This window comes from Patiria miniata, unplaced genomic scaffold (genome assembly GCF_015706575.1).
Source record: "Patiria miniata isolate m_02_andy unplaced genomic scaffold, ASM1570657v1 HiC_scaffold_16, whole genome shotgun sequence".
NCBI lineage: Eukaryota > Metazoa > Echinodermata > Asteroidea > Valvatida > Asterinidae > Patiria > Patiria miniata.
Window position 1 is genome coordinate 12,185,276 of NW_024037054.1, and position 19,688 is coordinate 12,204,963.

Sequence of the window (19,688 nt, forward strand, 5' to 3'; positions counted from 1 at the left end):
GCTGTTGAGCAGAAAATATGTGATCTGTCAACACAAAAATGAGCTTAAAGTCAGACTTTTGAAGAATTTAAAATATTTATATTTCTGGAATCTGAAAAACAAGAGCTTTCCAATGGTATCACTTTCGGGTACTAAGTACAGTAACGGAAAAACTGTTGTAGAACAAAGTTTTGAGAAAATGGCATTTAAAATTCCTGCCATTGTATTGCAGTGAATGAACAGTCAACCGATAAAATGGGATGAAAATAGGTTTTAAAGATGTTTTGTATAACAAATAAAAAAATGGGAAAGGTAAAACAGGAATTATGGATTGAGTTTCACCAGAAAAAAATTCTACCACCCCTTTGGATTTTTACTTCGCCCCACTGTACTGCAAAATGGCAATTTGCGGCTTAAAGCTCAGTTTGTTCTGACAGGTCACATATTGCTTAACAGATAGTCCTAAGCAGAGATATGGGCCCAATTTCATGGCGCTGCTTAACAGTTAGCAGAAAATTGTGCTTATTATAGCAGGAAATTGTGCTAACCTTAAGTACTATTTCATGGCGTGAATGTGCTAATGGTTACGTGCGCATGGGGATTTCTATTGTTACGTCATTAAATTAAGCAACTTTTTCCTCCGGGGGTTAAGCGTGCTTTTGCTGTGCTTACTGCTTATGGTCTCCATGAAATAGACAGAGGCTCAGTTAGCAGACAATTCGTGTGCTTAGCAGCACCATCAATTGGGCCCAGCTTAAAAGTAAGCGCAAGTAATATACATCATGCTCTTTAGCTTGACCATTCTTGCTAAAACCAACGGCAAAACATTCTGTGCTAAGTAAACTTGCATGCTTAGCATCGCCTTGAAAAAAGGCTCTTGGTCAAAAAGTAGTGAGATGAAAGTACGTCATCACAGATAAGCATTATCGGGAATTTATTGTTGTACAGGTACTTTACAAACCATCCAGTAAGTTTCCTTCAAGCAATAGAGAAAACTGTTGAAGCTTCCATGTAGAAATGTTTCCCACAGTTTGGGACTCAGGATTTTAGAATTCTATACTTTCTAGTTAGTTAAATTTAAAGAAAAGTAGACTTGGTTCAAGTCTGACGTATGTTACTTCAACCCATGCTAAAACAATGCCCAAGCATAGAGGTACATATTAATAACACAATAATGTGTCGTATTTGCTAGACTAATTTAGTGGTCTGGTTATCAGGAGTGCACTCCTTTTGCACTGATAGAAACCACCAAGGATACCAGCTGTATGATAGACATGGGCAATTCTCAGACTTGAATCAATTCTAGACAGAATTTGTTATAAATACTGTCATATTAAGTTTAGATTGAACAAAATATGCATCCAACTTGGTCTGAAATTGAGATTACTTAGTACTTCAGTAAAAAAGAAGGAATATCGAAAATGGCATATTATTGACACAAAAAAATAGCTTATAAAACCAATACAGTTTCTATCTGTTCGGGACAGTTGTGTTACAAGTCTCAAGTTTTTACAACCACTGATCTGCTCTAAAGTAATCAGGAAATGTGTTAAAGTACCCAATTTGATAATGAACTGCAAGAACAAGTTCTCAGAGTGATTAAAGGAAAAAACAAAGGACAAAATATGAACTTAACTACAAATCCTTTATGTCTCTCTGCATTTTGAAAGTACAAGTACCCCTAGATGACTCAGATTGTATTGAGTACATGACTACTGTAATGTATATGCCATTTCTATTGGTCAGTTTTCTTGCTGTATTCAAAACATTTTTTTTTTCTTGTGTGCTTTAATGTTTTCAATAATTTAAAAAAATCCAACTGAAACCGATGTTTTAGGTATTAAAACAGTATTAACCATCATGTGTGATCATGCAACCACTTGTCAATGTTGGTCCTTTTTGTGTGTGTGTGTAAGTTGTGCAATTACTAACAGCTGATCCGTGAAGCCTGCTCCTTTTTATTCCCAAACAAAACTGCTATTGCGCAGCCAAGTTTCTGACAAAAGACCTACAAAGTACCAGTGTGCACATACACATGATGAGTGCGGTTGTAGCATATGTTGTAGCATATCGTGTAGCATGGGAGGGGTGCACATGTTGTTGGCACGGTCTTCTCCCTGATATTTGTGTTGCTTGTTCCTATGGAAGCTGAACACACTTGGTGATTGTGCGTGTCTGGCAATTCAAATTCTCCAGTTTCTAACTATACAAACAAAAACTAGCACCTGGAAAAAAGGAAACTTTCTACATACAGCAACCCTCTTCCCCAGATCTACCCAATGGCAGAAGCACTGTGTCCGCTATTTTTCAAAATAGCCGTTGATAAGGTACACTTTAGATACTTCACGAGCGTGAGTGGAATACGGAATAATGTAGTGAGTCTGTGTCCCATATGCCACCCGGTCGAAGATATGGAACACAAACCCACTACATTTTCTGCATTCCACAAGCGCGAGTGGGATAACAAATATATCTTCAAGCAAACTTGATGCACAGTAAAGATTGAACACGCATGCTGTACATGTACACGTGTGATGTGGACCGTGGTTAAAGATTAAAGTGAATGTACACTGAGATTTGTCTGTAAGACAAACAAATTGGCGATTTCCCTTATTTCTCAAATTGTTAGTGCCCCCTACAAGTCCATGCGATTATCTGCTGACATTTGCCGACTCGCTTCACAATGATCCTCAACATAACGAGCATCAAAATACTCTGAATTTCATGATCATGATATCTATTTATAATAACTGTCTGTAAATTGTCATCACATGCGGAAGACACCGAAGTCAGTGTTCTGTACAGGAGCGTTGAGGGCAGCGCTCAAACTAAGCGCAAGGATGGTGCGCGTGTCGGCAGGATCTATCACTCCATCATCCCATAACCTAAGAGAAATTGAAAAAAAAAGAAGAAAAATGATAGTCTCATAGATAGTCCCAAAGTCCCAGCAATTCAGTCCAATACCCTGGATTTCCTGAGTATGCCTTAGGATCTTGCACGTGTTCTCCACTCTATGTGGATGTAGTTTTTTGCATACAGTTTTTAAATCTTATGCAGGAAATACCTTTTGGCAATGTACAGAGCATTTGCACTGCTGCCATCATTGAGGTGTGTGCCTTTGTTCAACAGGGATGTGCAATTCTTGTTGATGAATTCCCATACCAAAACAAATCTCAATTCCAGCGCTATGCAATGTCTGTGACGGAGCATTTTATGAGCTCGGTGAATAAACCTGAACGTGTATTTTTCAAATCTTACACATTCATCATCTAGTAATGGTCAAGGAGATTACAGACGATGAGTTTTGGATCATTTCTCTGAATCCTTAACTAGATATTATGGTTAATTGGCTCTGTCACGGACATTAGACTTATTTTCATAACAGCTGGGATTGCCCATATACATTTTGATGTGTAACAACTGACCTAGCGCTGGAATAGTAAGGACTTCCTTCCTGTTCGTATTTCTCCAAGATGGGTTTCATCAAGGCTTCTTCCTCCTCGGCAGTGAACTGTGGAAAGCCAGAACAGAGATTCCATCGTCTCACATTCAATTATAACAATAATGTGTATTTATAAAGCACAGGTATACACCAGTATTGGTGCTCAAGGCGCTACATCATTATTACCCTGCTCAATGGCTCAATGAAACATTCTAAAGACAATATCAGCTCCCTGGGGAGTAAACAGCTCGATGCTGTCATTTCGGCGCAAAGCAGCTAAAATCAATCACAATAACCATCTCTGCCCTCGCAGGTACCTATCTGCTCCTGTGTGGGGAGAAGCAATGAGTGACAAAGTGCCTTGCCCAAGGGTACACGGCTACACGCACCATAACCCCAGGCTGGACTTGAACCCACAGGCTGCAGAATTACCTGCAGACCATGAATTCAATGCTCCAGACCATGAGGCCACGGCACTCTACATTCAATGCAGTTTTATGTGACCAGGTTCGAGGAATATTGTGCTAAAGGTTTACAGAACTATGTTTGGGAGTGACCAAAATCCCCACTCTGAAAAACATGACCTCCGCCATAAGACCTGGGGCGGGGGGAGGAGGAGGTGTGCATAATAGTCACATGACACCATCAAATAGGGCTACTGGGATTAAGGCATTTTATACTAATAAAGTTGTCAGTCATCAGTTCATAAAAATCATCTTGTGTCAAAATCTGGTTTCGAATTTGACACTTTTCCTCAAAACCTTTCAAACACATGCACATCAATTTGAGGCTTTGCATGCCCTGAGTATTCAATTTAAAATTACAAATGAGTTATTTTGAACCTTGAACACATGGCACAGTTGTACTTTACACAACTCTCGAGGACAAGGCATTGTGTTTCCCTTTTTCCCTGTATCATAACACACTCCCATCGACTAAGCACATAAACGTACGTTTTCAATGTTTTTAAGGACCGTTTTCAACAAAAGATGAACAATCCAGGTCAACAAAGAATCTGTTGTTCTTTGTGCACGTACACACAAAACGGTTGAAATTCCGTATTTCATTTCATGAGCAAATTCTACTCTTTAACAAAATTTTATCTTTTCACAGGTCATTATCGCTGATACGCAAATTACTCCAAGCGTGAACATTTCCACCGAACAATTACAGCAATTTTAGCTATACCAGATGAAAACATTATACAGGTGAAACCGAGAAGTGTTCATACAACAGATGTTCATCAACACAGCCCAGTATACATCAGATCATATGTACATTGCGTGCCCTTTAACCATGTTAACAAAGTCAAATTTTTTTCTACTAATAAATTTTCAACTTGTATGTTTTATTCCAACCAAAAAAAAAGTCCTTTTTCTTTTAAGGACGTCTGCAACTCTCTGTAAAAAACAAAAAAATTGTTTTGGGCAAAAACAGATCTGCTCTGCGAGCAGACTGGCTCCTGGTCCGTACATTATCAATACTGATTGTGGGGCAGGAACCTGCCTAACCCGCGAAAACGGAATTATTGTTCGGCAGCGAATCATTCAAAAATTGTAAAGTAATAATTCAAAAAATCAACACAGGCAGATTGTTTTTTTTGGGTTGATGGCTCATTCAAAAGTGAATAACTTTTGTATTGCTAGAAAAAAAAAGCAATTTAGAAAAGGAATCTATTTTTAGGGATGAAACTCGAGTATAGCACAGGGAATGCGACTTTAACGCTTGTCAGGTTTCAGAACTCATTTGAGTTGGTCACGGTCACTTGATGACACTTCATAATATGAGCTGACAGCATGTGAAGATGAGGATAAAATGTCATTCAACTCTATATAGAGGTCAACAAACTAAACAGGCACTTTTTTTCTTTTTTGGACATAGCCGTTAAATGTACATAGGATCTTTTGCTTTTTGTGCAAATTTGTTTTTGGTTGAAGCAACTAAATTGCTCAAAATCTTTATACCGTGCACTCATGTCAAACCTGTTGAACTTTCAGCTCAGAGGACACTATACATTTTTAGAAAACAGGGAAAACGTATGCACAATTTTGTTGGATCTCCTAACTGGATTCCATTGCTATCGCGGGTATCCTGTTTTAAAACCACTTTCAATTTTAGTTTTCTTCCAAACGATACCATTTCAGGGGGAATAATTTCAAGGTGTATTTGATACCAGTCCTATCTTCATTGTGAGCAAGGTTGTTGTCATCAAATTGGTAGGTATTTTTCCGGTTAATGGCAAATGATCTGACATGGCTTTCAGTTGGCATTTTTGTGCATTCTAAAGGGCAATTCTGTGGTAGCTCGCTTTACAATTAACGGGGATATTTTGTCAACTCTGTGCTGTTATTCTATGAAGTCAAAGCATTTAGGGTGGATTATTCTCACAGAAGATCCCTTCAAGTTAAGTGACTAAACTGCAAGAAAAGAGGCCAACAAAATAAACTTCTGTTGGTTTGGCAATAACTTTTTTATCATTAACTCGCATTACAAAAAAAAGGACATGGCAGAAATTTAAATACCTTTCATCTGAAAATGTCCTCATACTGTGCACTGTTGGAAGGTTTTTTTCATATATTGCACTGGATACTGATTTCCCACTAGTAGGGTTAATCAGGGAGAGAATGGGGCGGGGGCTAGGGCAGGTTTGTGTGTCTTACCTCTTGTCCCATTCGTTGTTTCTGTGCTTTCTGTACCTGAGCCAGTACCAACGCTGCCTGCTTGCCTCCCATGACGGAGATCCGCGCGTTGGGCCACATATACAGGAATCGTGGACTTGGCAAGTAAAAAAGTACAATAAACCAGAAGTTGTATTCAAGCCATCACAGGTTCATAATCTTCAATCATAAGACAAGTTACAAGACATTCAATTGAACCATGACATGGAATTCCTTTGTCATTCTTATTCCCCTATTACTTGCCAAGTGACCCGACTTGCAATTGATTTTTGATTGAGTGGATGACGGTTCTGCAATAACAGGCTCTCTCACTGACCCACGTGACCCAGCCTACATCCAGTCAACGTCCCCATTCTAGTAGGCAAAGATCGTATATTGCACTGCGCAGTAGGTAGTAGGCAAGCCTTCAAAGCTGTGATGGATGACAAAATCTGTGCGAAAAATGCGGAGCCAACGTCCAATGCTGGGTCGGCACGATTATGACAACCGTACACGGCACAGGTAGTGATCATTATGTCACTTGATAAAGAATTTGCCGTTATTTTACGTGAAAATAAGCCCTGCTGTCAATATGCTCTGTTGTTAGCAATGCACGGCTTGGTTACCAACCAAACGCTTGCCTGCTACAATGGTGGCCTATCAAGGGGAAACCGAATGGTCACATGGTATTTTAATGTCATATGATCAGACCCTAAACAATTAATGGGTTTCAATAAAAACATTTAATTAAAAATGACACACCATACTTCATTGCATGTTTCAGACAATCTTCAATGTTGTACTTTTTAATCAATGCATTCTGAACGACTGGAATATTATTTTTAAAATAAGGAAACTATTTATTTACAGACAAACCTGTGCATTTCATATTTTCTAACAATGATGGGAGCTTCCAATGGTCCTCCCCCCAACAAAAATCCAAGTCAATTCCTCAATAAGCTCACAATACTGCTGCAACTTTTTCCTTTTCAATTTTTTCCTTTTTGTTCATTTCACTTGACTTACTTTGTCCTACTAATTAGCTTTTATTTCTATTTACAAGCCAATATTAACATATTTAACTTAAAAATTGACATGACAAATCTGTTTCTTACCCATAGGCCCGTCCACACATTCCATAGTTACCGGCACCAAATGACCCACCTACGATGACAGTGATCTTGGGAACGTTGGCGCATGCTACGGCATTCACCATCTTGGCTCCATTCTTGGCAATACCGCCCGCCTCAGCGTCACGGCCAACCATGAAACCTGGGCATTGGGGGAAGGGGAGGGGAGTCAAAGGAAATTGACATAAAAATGTGCGATTCTTGTATACATGTATACACACATTTATTGATCGAAAGTATGGACTAATCCGGGAAACAAGCTTAGAAGCTTTCACTGAGTTGGAACCATGTGTTACATGCAGACACATTGGCAACTCATTGTCTGAACCAGCATTTGTGGTGTGCATACCACCTTTGCAAAATTAAATGACTTTTAATTGAATGACTTTTAATTAATTTGACGAATTAGCCAAAGCTGGAAAAACAAATTGCAAATTTGATAAACCTCACCACGGGACAAACTAATTGTCAATGAGAACTTATGAAGTGTTTCATGGTGTAAGACATTGATGTATGCAGTTGAAATAAAGAGCAAACTTACCTGTGATGTTCTGTAGAAATATTAGGGGAATTTTCCGTTTGCAGCATAGTTGAATGAAGTGAGCAGCCTGTCAGACAACAAGCGGAAGTATTATTTGTCAAAATCTATAATAATTCATGAGATCCCATTCAACTTTAAATTCACAAAATTCACAAACTAATTATGTTACTTCTTTTCGCCTCTAAATTTCAGGACAGACAACATCATGGACTCAATGCATAACTACACCCTAAATATAGTAACAAATCATTTCCTGTGTGGAGTCCATTTTTTCTAAGACAGTCCACATAACTGCACTGTTGAGAAGTTTGCCCCACAATTTTAACTTAAATTTCTTACAAAACCATCAGATCTTGCTCACCTTTAAAGCACACGATGAATACAGCACCCCGTTGTTACCAAGGATACCTACTGGGTAACCATGGATATGAGCAAATCCTACACCAAAATATGAAGAAAAAAATCCACGGGTTAATATGATGGCACAAACAAATCAATCTTTCTGATTTTTTTCTTCAAGTTTTGCAAATAACTAATCGTTTGCCTGGCGGGAAAATCATCAAATCTCGATGTGTGTATGCATAGTTTGAAGACCAATCTGGATTATACGGATGATTATTGTATGTGGTCAAATTAAAATTCGAATGGAGAATTTGGCATAACATATTCTTCAGTTGTGCAAAAAGCCACTAGACCCCAAGTTTTGTTCGGTAGAAGGCACTGCAACAAAAACACGAAATGTGCTTCTGAAAAGGTAGCTTAAGTCTGACCAAGTCATACATCCAAAGACACTGAAAGGTTATCAATGTGTCACCATACAGCATCGTGACCTCATCGAACAGGCTACCAGCAACAACCCTCGCAATGACCTCTCTAATATCACAGAGGTCAACCCTACATCTGACATTTTTTTGTTGTCACTGACCTGTTATCAACGTGTCTCCACACAATGTCTTGAACTCATCAAACACACAGAGGTCCACGACCCTCATGATGACCTATCTGATGTCAAAGAGAGGTCAACCTTACATTTCACACTTCTTCATTGTCACTGACCTGTTATCAACGTGTCTCCGTACAGCGTCTTGAACTCATCAAACACACTGCCGTCCACAACCCTTGCGATGACCTCTCTGATGTCATACACTTTGCTAAAGTCGCTTTGCACAATGCCGTACAACTCATCAACTGAGTAAACTGGGTCTCGCGGTTCCTGAATTGGAATCTAGGAAAATAAAAGAACAAAATTTTAAGGGAGCGGAGTTTGAACCTGCGACTTTCAGATTGCTGTTCCAGTACTATACATAATTTGTTTGTTAATTGAAAAAATAAAGCAGCAAATGTTTTTTTCCGGAGTGTTAATCAAATTTGCAAGGAATCTTATACATGCATATAAATATTACATAAATGTTGACTGCTTCAAGTGATATAGTAAAACTAGCCTCCAGAGATTATTGGTTAAGTGTTAATTTAGAAAACTAAAATTGTTTGTTTAATGACACTGATATAAGGCCTGTATAACTAGAAAGTAGGGAAAAAAAGAAGGAAATTCCAAGTTTTACACAACATTATACAGTGTTTTAAAAATTTTTTAATGGCATATGCGTGACGCAAAAAATGAGGATATCAGTTAATCCAAGGTAAAGTTGCATGCCTGTTATATATTCTGCATAGTTTTAGATATATTTGATTATTAAATTCTTCATTTTAGCACTCTGAAAGGTCAAACAGAGCACACACAGAATACAGTAAAGCATGGCAGAGATTTCAGCTGCTTGGCCTGAGCCTACCACACTAAACTGTAAAGGGTTTTGAAAGGTGAAAGTTCAACACAAAGGACATTTGGTCTTGCCGTGTGATCAATTCTATGGGTAAAAGTGAAGAGGCAAAAACTTGTCTGCCCATAGAAGTAGCACCCACACTTCAAATTCCTTCCAGGTAGTCTTCTGTGAAGTATGGATAACACTTTAAATCCCTGCACACTTCTTTTGTGTGGTTAAGTTCAGGGCAAGCAGGCAGATTCGTTAACGCTTCAATGCTCTCCACTGTGCTGTACTCTCTGTGTGAAACAATTACTTTAAAACTTCCCATCCCTTCACCTGAAACTGACCTACAGGTTTGGAAGGGTGTTACATACAGCTCCGACTACTGACTTCCCACAAGGAGGGTTAAGGGTGTTGGAGAGTCAAAGACAAGGATGATTAGTGTGTCTTTAAGTCTTGCTTACATTTGTAGTTTTCTTCCGGTTAAGGTTGGCCACTGTTCTCCTGGCGAGGTACAGCGCATGACTGTCGTCTTCTGCAAAGTGGTCTGTCACGCCCGACGTCCTGAGAGAAACATGTACCATCATAAAATGTTGATAAAAATTATCTTCTAAAGGGTTTTCTTAAAAACTAAGGGAGAGAAAAAAAATACTAAATAGCATGAGATACGAAGATGACTGATAAAAAACGACATTAGTACAATTTTCAACCTATTCTAAGGTGCGTTTGTCTCAGGAACGATGGCAACAATTGAAATTATGTCTTGGATACTGTTATTTCATTGCTCCAGAACAGCCTCATGTCAAGTTTGGAAAAAGAAAACAAATAAGGAGCCCCCTACCTACAATGGAGGTCTGCTCCGCCCAATTCTTCAGGAGACACCACCTCACCAGTAGCTGCCCGTACCTGTGGTAACAGAATCATTCCCATCAGAATCAAAGCACATCTTGAAATACACACAAACAAGTACAGACAGTCGCGTTTTACTATACTCTCGAGGACAATGCTTTATGTTTCCCTTTGTCCCTGTAATACAACACTCTCCCATAGGCTACGCACATAATCGTACGATAGAGGACCGTTTTCAACAAAGGACCCAATGCCCGAGGACTGACAGGATCTGCTGTTCTCCCTTTGTGTGTCGGTCCTCGGGGTTATGTAGAACACGTACATGGATTACAATCTTGCTTTGTCCAAGCACGAATCAATCACAAGTCTGGCCACAAGTAACGGGGGATGACCACTGTGCCTTTGCCACAGTTTTTTTGAATAGCTTGTGACTTGATTTGCAAGTTTTGACTACAACTCTGCATTAAACTATGGGCTCTGTGCGCCAACAAAAGAGGGCACATTTTTACCACTTTTGAGAGCCCCGTGGATGGGACACACAGCGTGTGCCTTACGTACTGTACTGTACTGGTTCGCGTGCGAAGTATGCACGACTTCTTGAATGTGCCAAAGCTATATAGCCATAGCGTCTTCGCGTGAGCGTCAGGCGTCGTCTGCGCGTGAATACGATCAATTTTAAACTGTGATGGTCTCCCAGACTAATCCCCGCGCCCAATAACTTTGGATTATTCGAAATACGCAGTGGGTGGACCAGGAACCAGTCTAGGTCTGTCCCAACTCTCCTTTTCTGGCCGTTAAAGGGGTACTTGTGCACGGAGCCCATAGACCTATTACGCGTAACTATAGCATGGGACTGTCCCAACAATGGGACTGTCCCACCTATAGGTCTCTCTCAAATGATGTCATTTCCTACAGACCAGCCAAGCGCATTGGCATTTTGAGCGTGAACTTGCATAACGCGCATCGGCTGCGTGGTATTTCGAACACATTTCGAGCAACATGGCTGCATGTTTGGAACATTTTCAACACTGCGCAATGCGTGCTTGATTGCGTAAAATAGGCAGTTGCAGTTCTTCTACAGAGATGGCCGTCAATCCCTTCATGCTGTCACTTCTATCACAAAGGCCCCCTTCAATGGTGAAAGCCCTGTGCTAGCTATTGTTCAGATAATGGACAAGGGGCAGTCGCTTTGCATAATGCTTTTGCCATTGAAGGGGGCCTTGTGCGTGTACAGCGATCACGTGCCTGGATTCGCCTTTAGTTAGGGCGTAACTGACCTATCAGGAAAATCAACCCAGTCTTACCAATGGTGGCCCAGCAAGGAAGATGGTTCCCTGCTCCTTGACAATGATGCTCTGATCAGCCATGGCTGGTACGTACGCACCTCCAGCGGTACAGCTACCCATGACAACGGCGATCTGGTTACCAGTGAAACAGACAGAGATTAACAGATAACGAGAGACAGGAAAGTCATTGGCAAGAAATGAAGCCATTTTTTTCTTGAAAGTGAAGTCTGTCACGAGCCAGTGTGGCCCATCAGGCCGCGTTTATCTCAAGTTTCAGCGATGCGATATGAAACGACTGAGAATATTTCTACTGCGCTAACCCTGTAAGCACACAATCCGCAGTTATGGGATGTTCGCATGCGCATAAGCCAAAATTCCTCGCTTACCCGTGAACTAAGATTACTATAAGAACGGAATTTTCTGCTACTGTATGCAGAAATTAGGCCTAGTATTTTGAGGTCAAAGGTCACTGACCTCGGCTATTCAAAAGGTCACTGACCTGAGGTATGCCCATGCTAGACATGATGGCTTGATTGTAGAAGATGCGGCCAAAGTTGTCTCGGTCTGGAAAGACTTCATCCTGCCGGGGTAAATTAGCTCCTCCTGAGTCCACTGTGGGATAAGGAAAAGACCATTTAAAAAAAAAACATTCCCGTATGAAAGATGAAAACATAGGCTTTGAGGTAATTTCGTCCCTTAAATAGTAAGGCCATTCAGTGTCATTTTTACTGCACAAACTTTCCATAACTTTTGGGGTATTTTTTGGTTTAGTTTTTCTGTGCTTTTGTTTTACATTTTTAAATCAGAAATGAGTCTTGCTTGATTTGCAAGGGCATGTGCTACTGTGTTTTTTTTAAATTTTGCCCCTATGGCAAGGATCCCAACTATAGTTGGGACAGTCCCAACTATTCCCAACAAAGCATTGAGAATTCCTAACTACAGTAGGGACGATCCTAACTGTAGTTGGGATAGTCTCATCTATAGTTGGGACGATGCCATAGTTGGAGCATAACGTTTTCATCGGCAATAGCTGCACAATGCCCTAACTGTTAGCCAAAGTTCACTTGTCATGGACCGTGAATTGACGGTGCAAGTCAGAAAAGCTACCCACCTAAATACACACAGGTCAGGTTGTTTTCTCTGGCGATGTCTTGTGCTCGTAGATGCTTCTTGATTGTGATTGGATAGTAAGTGCCTGCTTTGACCGTTGCATCATTGGCTACAATCATACAGTCAACCCTGGAACCAAAGCATATCCTCTAATTTATCTTTCTAAAGATTTCAAATCAAACAAGGAATTTAATTGTGGACCCTTTTTATGAAGGACTGAAAGATTTTTTGTTTGAAATTCATTCCTGTTTTGTTTCATTGTCAATAAATTCAAATTTGAAACAGAAAATAAATCCAAGGAAGCAACTTGACGAAGATGACAAACACTTTGAAACATGAAAATAGCTAATTGTTTGTATAAATAAAACTGATCAATGTTAATAGAAAGTATAAGTATAAAAATATTTACATTTTCCAAATCTGTGATTTTGCTTCTTGCACACAACCACCAAAGGTCTTATTTTTCAACCACCTACATGTAAGACAATTAAAAAAAATGCACAAAAAATGTCAAAAATAATATGACAGACACCTACCCAGACACCCTGCCAATACCGGTGATAATTCCCCCGGCAGGCACTTCCTCTTCACCATATAGATCGTAGCCAGCCAGTTGAGACAACTCCAGAAATGGGGAGCTGAAAAACATGAAAAATAAGATAAAATTGAAAAATTGGGTTTTGTCATACCTCGACATAATTTATAAGGACTACTCAGTTTCACAAAAAAAACCAATGAATGAACACTAACACAGGAATGTCTTTGTCAACGTTCATGTGAGTAGCTACAAGTGAATTCACAGGTACATTTACCCCCTCAACGTTTACAAAGAGCGAAATTAGGTAGGACCTGTGAATGCATTGCTGTTAATTGTACGCTAATCGTGCCGAGGTGAAGACACTGTAGATATGTGCACATTCCGATTGAAATTAATCATGCGTACTTCGCACCATCAAGGCTCAACCATGGCGTTCACGCAGTGTGTCCATGACAAGGAGCTCTCACAAGTTGCCACAAAGCACCATCTACACGTAGAGTCCATTTTCATTGTTACACCCCAACTATGGTAATGGTCCCAACTATTTTGGGGACAGTCCCAAGAATAGTTGGGAAATTCCTAACTGTATTTGAGACAAACCACACTGTAACTGGGACAGGGCCATAGTTGGGGTGTAACAGCTACAACTGTAATCGATTTTTACCCTGGATCCAGGAGATTATTGATGCGATCCCTGACCAGCATCTTCCCCTGGGATACATGACGCTGGATGCTCTTTTCCCCACCTCCTTGTGTGACTGTAGCTACATTTGATTTCAGCTCAGCAACTAGTTCTTTCATGCGGACATAGTTTTCCTGTGTTGCAAATAAACAGTAAAATGTCAATTTTACCAAGATCTGTTTATTCATCCATGTTATTTTGTATGATTGTATAAAATTAGCCTGTTAACCAGGCTGATAAATACAGTTGACTCTTGTTAAAACAAACTCAGTGGGACCTTTAGCCAAAATGTTTGTTATATCAGAATTTTGTATTAGGTGGAGTGCCGGTCCTATTCACTGCACACATTAATGCACACTCGGGACCAAGGCTTTATGTTTGCTATAACCAGAATTTGTATTAGCCTAACTGGGATTGTATTAACGAGAGTCAATTGTATTTGAAAAATAGGCCAATGGCAATTTTTTTTAATCATACAGGGGCCTAGGCAGTGTAAAACAGTAAAGGAAGACAGCTCTTACTTTTTCGGGTAACAAAATTAACATGAGTGCATGGACGGAGAATCGAACCTGGCGCATCTTCACGATTCCTAGTCTTGCGCTCTATCCACTAGGCCACGTGTTCGCTCGGGTTAGAATGGCAATTTAATGTGTAGGCCTACTTCTATACGTGCCCATACGGGCACTGTACAATGTGCCGGCTTAAAAACGGGAAAAAAAGGGGGACTGGTTCACGGCTATATAAACACATCTTTAAAAAAATAATAATATAAAAGTAATACAAACACTTTGTTAATCTTATTGTCACAATTTCATTAATTTTAACAATATTTAATTCAAAATGAGGTGTACGTCATTAATATTAGTATTATACTAGGCATGCCTAGTCGAATATTATTAAAAGATACATTTATTTTTAGGCAGTGTATATTTTGCCGGAGACGGCAAACCTTTAGTAAATGTTAGTTTGCCGGATATGCACTGAACATGCGCAATTGGTTTGTGCACAAAATTAATTGTGTACAATGAATGGCGGTCGATTAACAGGCACAGAGAGCGATCGCTGTCAACTACTCGGTTTTGCCGGCTGCGCTGGCTGTTGGCGCATGACGTCACGCGGAAGCGTAACACCCGATGACTGTTTCATGCACTATTGGTTGCGGTTCCAGTACCAAAGCTGTGATGCGAGTGGTAAACCTTATATTAGTGCATGAAACAGTCATCGGGTGTTACGCTTCCGCGTGACGTCATGCGCCAACAGCCAGCGCAGCCGGCAAAACGAGTAGTTGACAGCGATCGCTCTCTGTGCCTGTTAATCGACCGCCATTCATTGTACACAATTTTTTTTGTGCACAAACCAATTGCGGTCCTGGCCAATCCAGCAAGGTTGTCAAGTTAGCGGTTATCCCTCCTGTTTTCACTGCAATTGTAGGCTGAATCTTCATCGTGGATCGTTTTTTACTTCAAGGACCTGTGTAATGGTTATTCCAGGCAAGTTTGGGGTGAGTTGCAGTTGCAATTAGTGTGTAACGGGGACAAAATTGAACATTTTCCAAAAAATTTTGCCTATACTACAAGTTACGAGAAAAATTCGCTCCAGCCCTATAGACAACCCAATGATAAAACTCAGGGCTGGGTAACTCCAGCTAGATAATGATAAACATGATTGATAAACACACCTTGTATTGGTCCGAATTCTTGTCTGGTGGTGTTCCGATCGTTGCAATTCTTTCACCATAATATGACCTATATGTGCCTGCCACATTCCTCCGCAAACTGCGACTCAAAAGGCGACAGCAAACATTCATTTTGACACTTTATATTGCACGTCTTCCTGCACAAAACAATGTTCAGATGGGCGCAGCCATGTTGCTTCGATAATCGATAATCACCGCATTTTCTATCTAGCGCCCTCTCTCGGCAGATTAGAAACAGGTTTTAGCGAAATATCGGTGTCACATAAACTGTGGACGTGTTGAATTAAAGTTTAAACCCTGCACGACGCAGACTAGACGCTTGCACTGTCCTCATCATGTTTAGTCTGGTTCCCTGACCCCATTGTCCTTTGGACTTCAAAAATGGGGCCAGGAAAGTCTACATCATGCTGACACTACGGTATGCGCAATACCACGAACGAGTCCGTATTTCACAGAGTCCATATTTTACAGTACACCGGTAGCTTCAAAAAGCTTCTCAAGTTATGATAGACAATGGTGACAGGACATTAAAAAATAAAACTGATATTAGTATTGAAAATACCGCACTGCCCCCCCCCCCCAAAAAAAAATATATATACAAAGAGCTAAAGAAAAGAAAGAAAAACCCGCAAATGTGCAATTTGTATTCCAGATCTGCAGTAAAAGCATGTCAAAGACAACACCGGAAAGAAATCAACTCCAGCTCATGTGTACTTGTTTATTCGATTTTAATTACAAATTTTCAAACTAAATCAATGATACCATTGTTGTTACCAATTAAAAAAAAAAAACCTCCCCAGTGATTTGTCAACAAGGTCTGCAACTTATATGAAAGTTTGCAGTTAAACACCTACCTATGGCACTGTAGGAAACATCACCCATACATACACATTAACACTGTAAAGTATGATCACTAAAAGCTCTTAAAAATATGACCATTGTATATGACGATTCTTTGTAGTTCACATAGAATATACATGTTTAACAGGGTATACGCATGATCTGATGATAGATGAATTTCAAATTTACAGCCACTTAAAGCCAATGACATTTATACACTGGCAACCTTTTCTTTAATCCCAATTCGGTGCTAATTTGAACTTTGAAGTTTCTCTATACATTCTTTAAGTTCAAACCGATTTTAGCCTTGCCAATTTCCATGTAGACGCTAAGCACGAGTTATGTGCTGAGCAAAACTCTGAAAACATGTCACAGGCAATAGACTGATTGCATTCAGCAGCCATCACTGAGGTGTGTTTTACACAAAAGCACACACCTCAGTGTAAATGATCTATACATCAATGCAGGTACATGATCACTATACACACACGAGGCCCCCTTCAATGGAGAAACCATTGTGCATGCTATTGTACAAAACAGTTACCCTATGACAGATTATCCAAGTAATAAACACGATGCTTCGTGATAGAATTGATGGCATGCCAGAATTTGTCCATACAGTGTATACTGCATGATATTTTGGATGGTTCTGGTAAACTGCTTAATTTTTTTTCTTTCTACGCCAATATTATCTCTGCAAGATTTTTAACTTCTCATCCCAAGTTTGAAGAAGTTTTTCTTTATGCATCACAGTTGAGTATGAAATTGATTAAGTTACACATTGTTCATGCATACAAAAATATGTTTGGCTAAAGTTACATGGCATTATCAGCACACACAAGGACAATCAACTAGACAATCAAGCCCCATTCATGCCTTAAGTGAAACACCTGGGATGCTAATGTGTTGGATGAATACTAAAAAAATCTGTACATTGTGTTCTATGTATCTTGAGGTTGGTCATGTGTAACGTGAATATGAACTGAAAGGATTCCATAAAAATGTTGTCAAACTGTACAGGCTGTGACACTACATACACAGAATGTACAAGTGCGAACAGCACAAGCTGCAAAGCTTAACTCTCCTTTAAAATGCAAAGATCCCCCCGACTCCCCACCTGCTGTATGTAAAAAAATATTCCTGCACACATAACATAATGTCTGGCCTAGTCTGGCCATAGAGCAAGACTAGGTCCTTGCTCTATAATGGGTCTGGCCCACAACCAAGACTGCTGGCACAGTCTATTTTGTTCAAACATTGCACCAGACTGAGTTTACTCCATTAATTAATTGTAACAACCGAACTTCAATAAGGTGATGAAACAACTGCAACTAAGTTCATGCGCATTCTTCGTCTGTAGTGTAGGAAGTGTTTTGATCAAGGTTGGGGAAGTATCACTCATGTTCCTGGGGCTCTGGACATTAGTCAGTCCGTCAGGACATCATCATTGCTTGGTCTCTGCGGTGATTTTTGGCGGCGTTTCGATAGCAGTGTTTGCGGTCGCGTTCCTGGATCTAATGAAGTTGGTGATTCGTCTGACACAGAGGAATCCTCCGTAGCCGGTGAGCGCCAACATGCTGACTGTGAAGGTCTTGTAGCCAATGTCTGCCACTTTCTTTCCCAAAGCCATAGTTGAGGATCTGCTGTGCTGAGATGTAGATCTCTGCCTGGAATTTTTGAAAACAAAACATTGAAATATAATGTGGAAACATATACATGTACTAGTACTAGGCCTAGCATTGTTATCATCGATGAATAATTGAATGGTTTACAACAGGAAATTTCAGGAGGTGAAACACCATCCATGCGGAGGTGTAACTGGGTAAAACCAAACCAGTCAAAACATTGAGAGGGAAGGGGGGGGGGGGGCGCCCTGGCTATGAACCCTGGCCCTGGCAAAGCCAACTATGGTCTATTACGCATACACAGATGTGGCAATTAATTATGCAACTAGCCTGTGTATAGCCCCATAAATGTGGCCCATTTACTGGACTGCCTCCGTAAACATAGGCCACACATCCACATGTACAAAAATCGTGTCGACGGAGCCAAATTTTGATTTTCACATTTAGGCTTAGTTTGTAGGTTTTTTTTGCTTTAGAAGCATACTCACCCTCTTTACAGGCTAATCAGAAAGTGCTGCCTTTTTCAGATGTCTAATTTTTGTGAAATTTCATGTTGAAATTTTGATACACAAACGTGTAAAAATGAATCTGGAAATTTCACGAAAAATATACATCTGAAAAAGGCAGCACTTTCTGATTAGCCTATAAAGAGGGTGAGTATGCTTCTAAAGCAAAAAAAACCTACAAACTAAGCCTAAATGTGAAAATCAAAATTTGGCTCCGTCGACACGATTTTTGTACATGTGGATGTGTGGCCTATGTTTACGGAGGCAGTCCAGTAAATAGGCCACATTTATGGGGCTAGCCTGTGTATGACCTCGAGAAACTGACCAATCAGCAGGCGCCTTCTAATGTTCTATACGCGCATAAATTTGAGCTCCCACGTACATGTAGCTAGGCCTAGAGTAGTCCGAGTAAATTGGATCCAACTTATCGCCTTTTTAACATTCAGTCATGGTCATGGTCTATTGCCAGACCTTTGTCCACGGCGGAATGTTAAAAAGGCGATAAGTTGGGTCCAAGTTACTCGGACTATGCCTACAGGTGCGGTTGTATTACGAAAATGCAGCATCTAAATTGGCCAATCACAATCTTAGTCCTGATTTCGAAATGAAATGACGTCACACACATGCTTACATATATCAGACATTAACACAGGAGACTTGGCTCCGTGGATAACGGGTGATACTCAGACGGGGTGGGGGGGGGGGCAACTGCAAAACAAAATGGCAGCGCCCATGACCACGAATGCTCTTACAAAAAACGAGTAGATTTTTAACCCGTTACGACTTTTAAAGAAATAGTAAACGTCTAAAAAGTAACTTTAGTATCCCAGTATTATGTTCTAGTGAATTACCGACACTTACGCTCTTGCTTTTTTGGTCCTAAACGTAAATATAATATTAATCCGTTCACGATTCAGTGTTCGTTCGCGTGATGTAATTTCACGAAGTGACTCCCTATTGAGGGCGCTATTGACCGCGAATAACTTTCGAGTCGTGACAGAACGTGTGCATCTGGTAGTGGCTGGCTCGCAATTCAAGGCCGAG

At 40.2% G+C, this 19,688-nt stretch overlaps 1 protein-coding gene and 1 long non-coding RNA gene across 2 annotated transcripts; both read right to left on the bottom strand.

Annotated features, from left to right (window-relative positions):
• Positions 1–871: 871 nt before the first annotated feature.
• On the bottom strand, positions 872–15,784 carry LOC119723027 (methylcrotonoyl-CoA carboxylase beta chain, mitochondrial-like). Its single transcript, XM_038193506.1, has 15 exons — positions 15,656–15,784; positions 13,960–14,111; positions 13,294–13,395; positions 12,759–12,886; positions 12,147–12,259; positions 11,666–11,779; positions 10,354–10,418; positions 9,977–10,076; positions 8,806–8,974; positions 8,111–8,187; positions 7,750–7,816; positions 7,194–7,350; positions 6,082–6,196; positions 3,405–3,490; positions 872–2,864 (listed from the first exon to the last, which is right to left on the bottom strand). The coding sequence occupies exons 1-15, from the start codon at positions 15,782–15,784 to the stop codon at positions 2,747–2,749; spliced, it is 1,692 nt and encodes a 563-aa protein (XP_038049434.1). The 3' UTR covers positions 872–2,746.
• A 582-nt stretch (positions 15,785–16,366) lies between these two features.
• On the bottom strand, positions 16,367–19,639 carry LOC119723029. The gene is made up of 2 exons (XR_005270508.1): positions 19,506–19,639; positions 16,367–18,180 (listed from the first exon to the last, which is right to left on the bottom strand). It is a non-coding gene; the product is annotated as an uncharacterized LOC119723029 (long non-coding RNA).
• Between the last annotated feature and the right edge of the window lie 49 nt (positions 19,640–19,688).

Bases quoted from the DNA above. Each gene is read 5' to 3' on its own strand.
- LOC119723027 (XM_038193506.1), bottom strand. From the start codon at position 15,784: ATGAATGTTTGCTGTCGCCTTTTGAGTCGCAGTTTGCGGAGGAATGTG. The intron at 14,112-15,655 runs GTGTGTTTATCA...TTTGCAACACAG, and splicing joins AGAATTCGGACCAATACAAG to GAAAACTATGTCCGCATGAA. The intron at 6,197-7,193 runs GTAAGAAACAGA...TTACTTGCCAAG, and splicing joins ATGTGTGGACGGGCCTATGG to TCCACGATTCCTGTATATGT.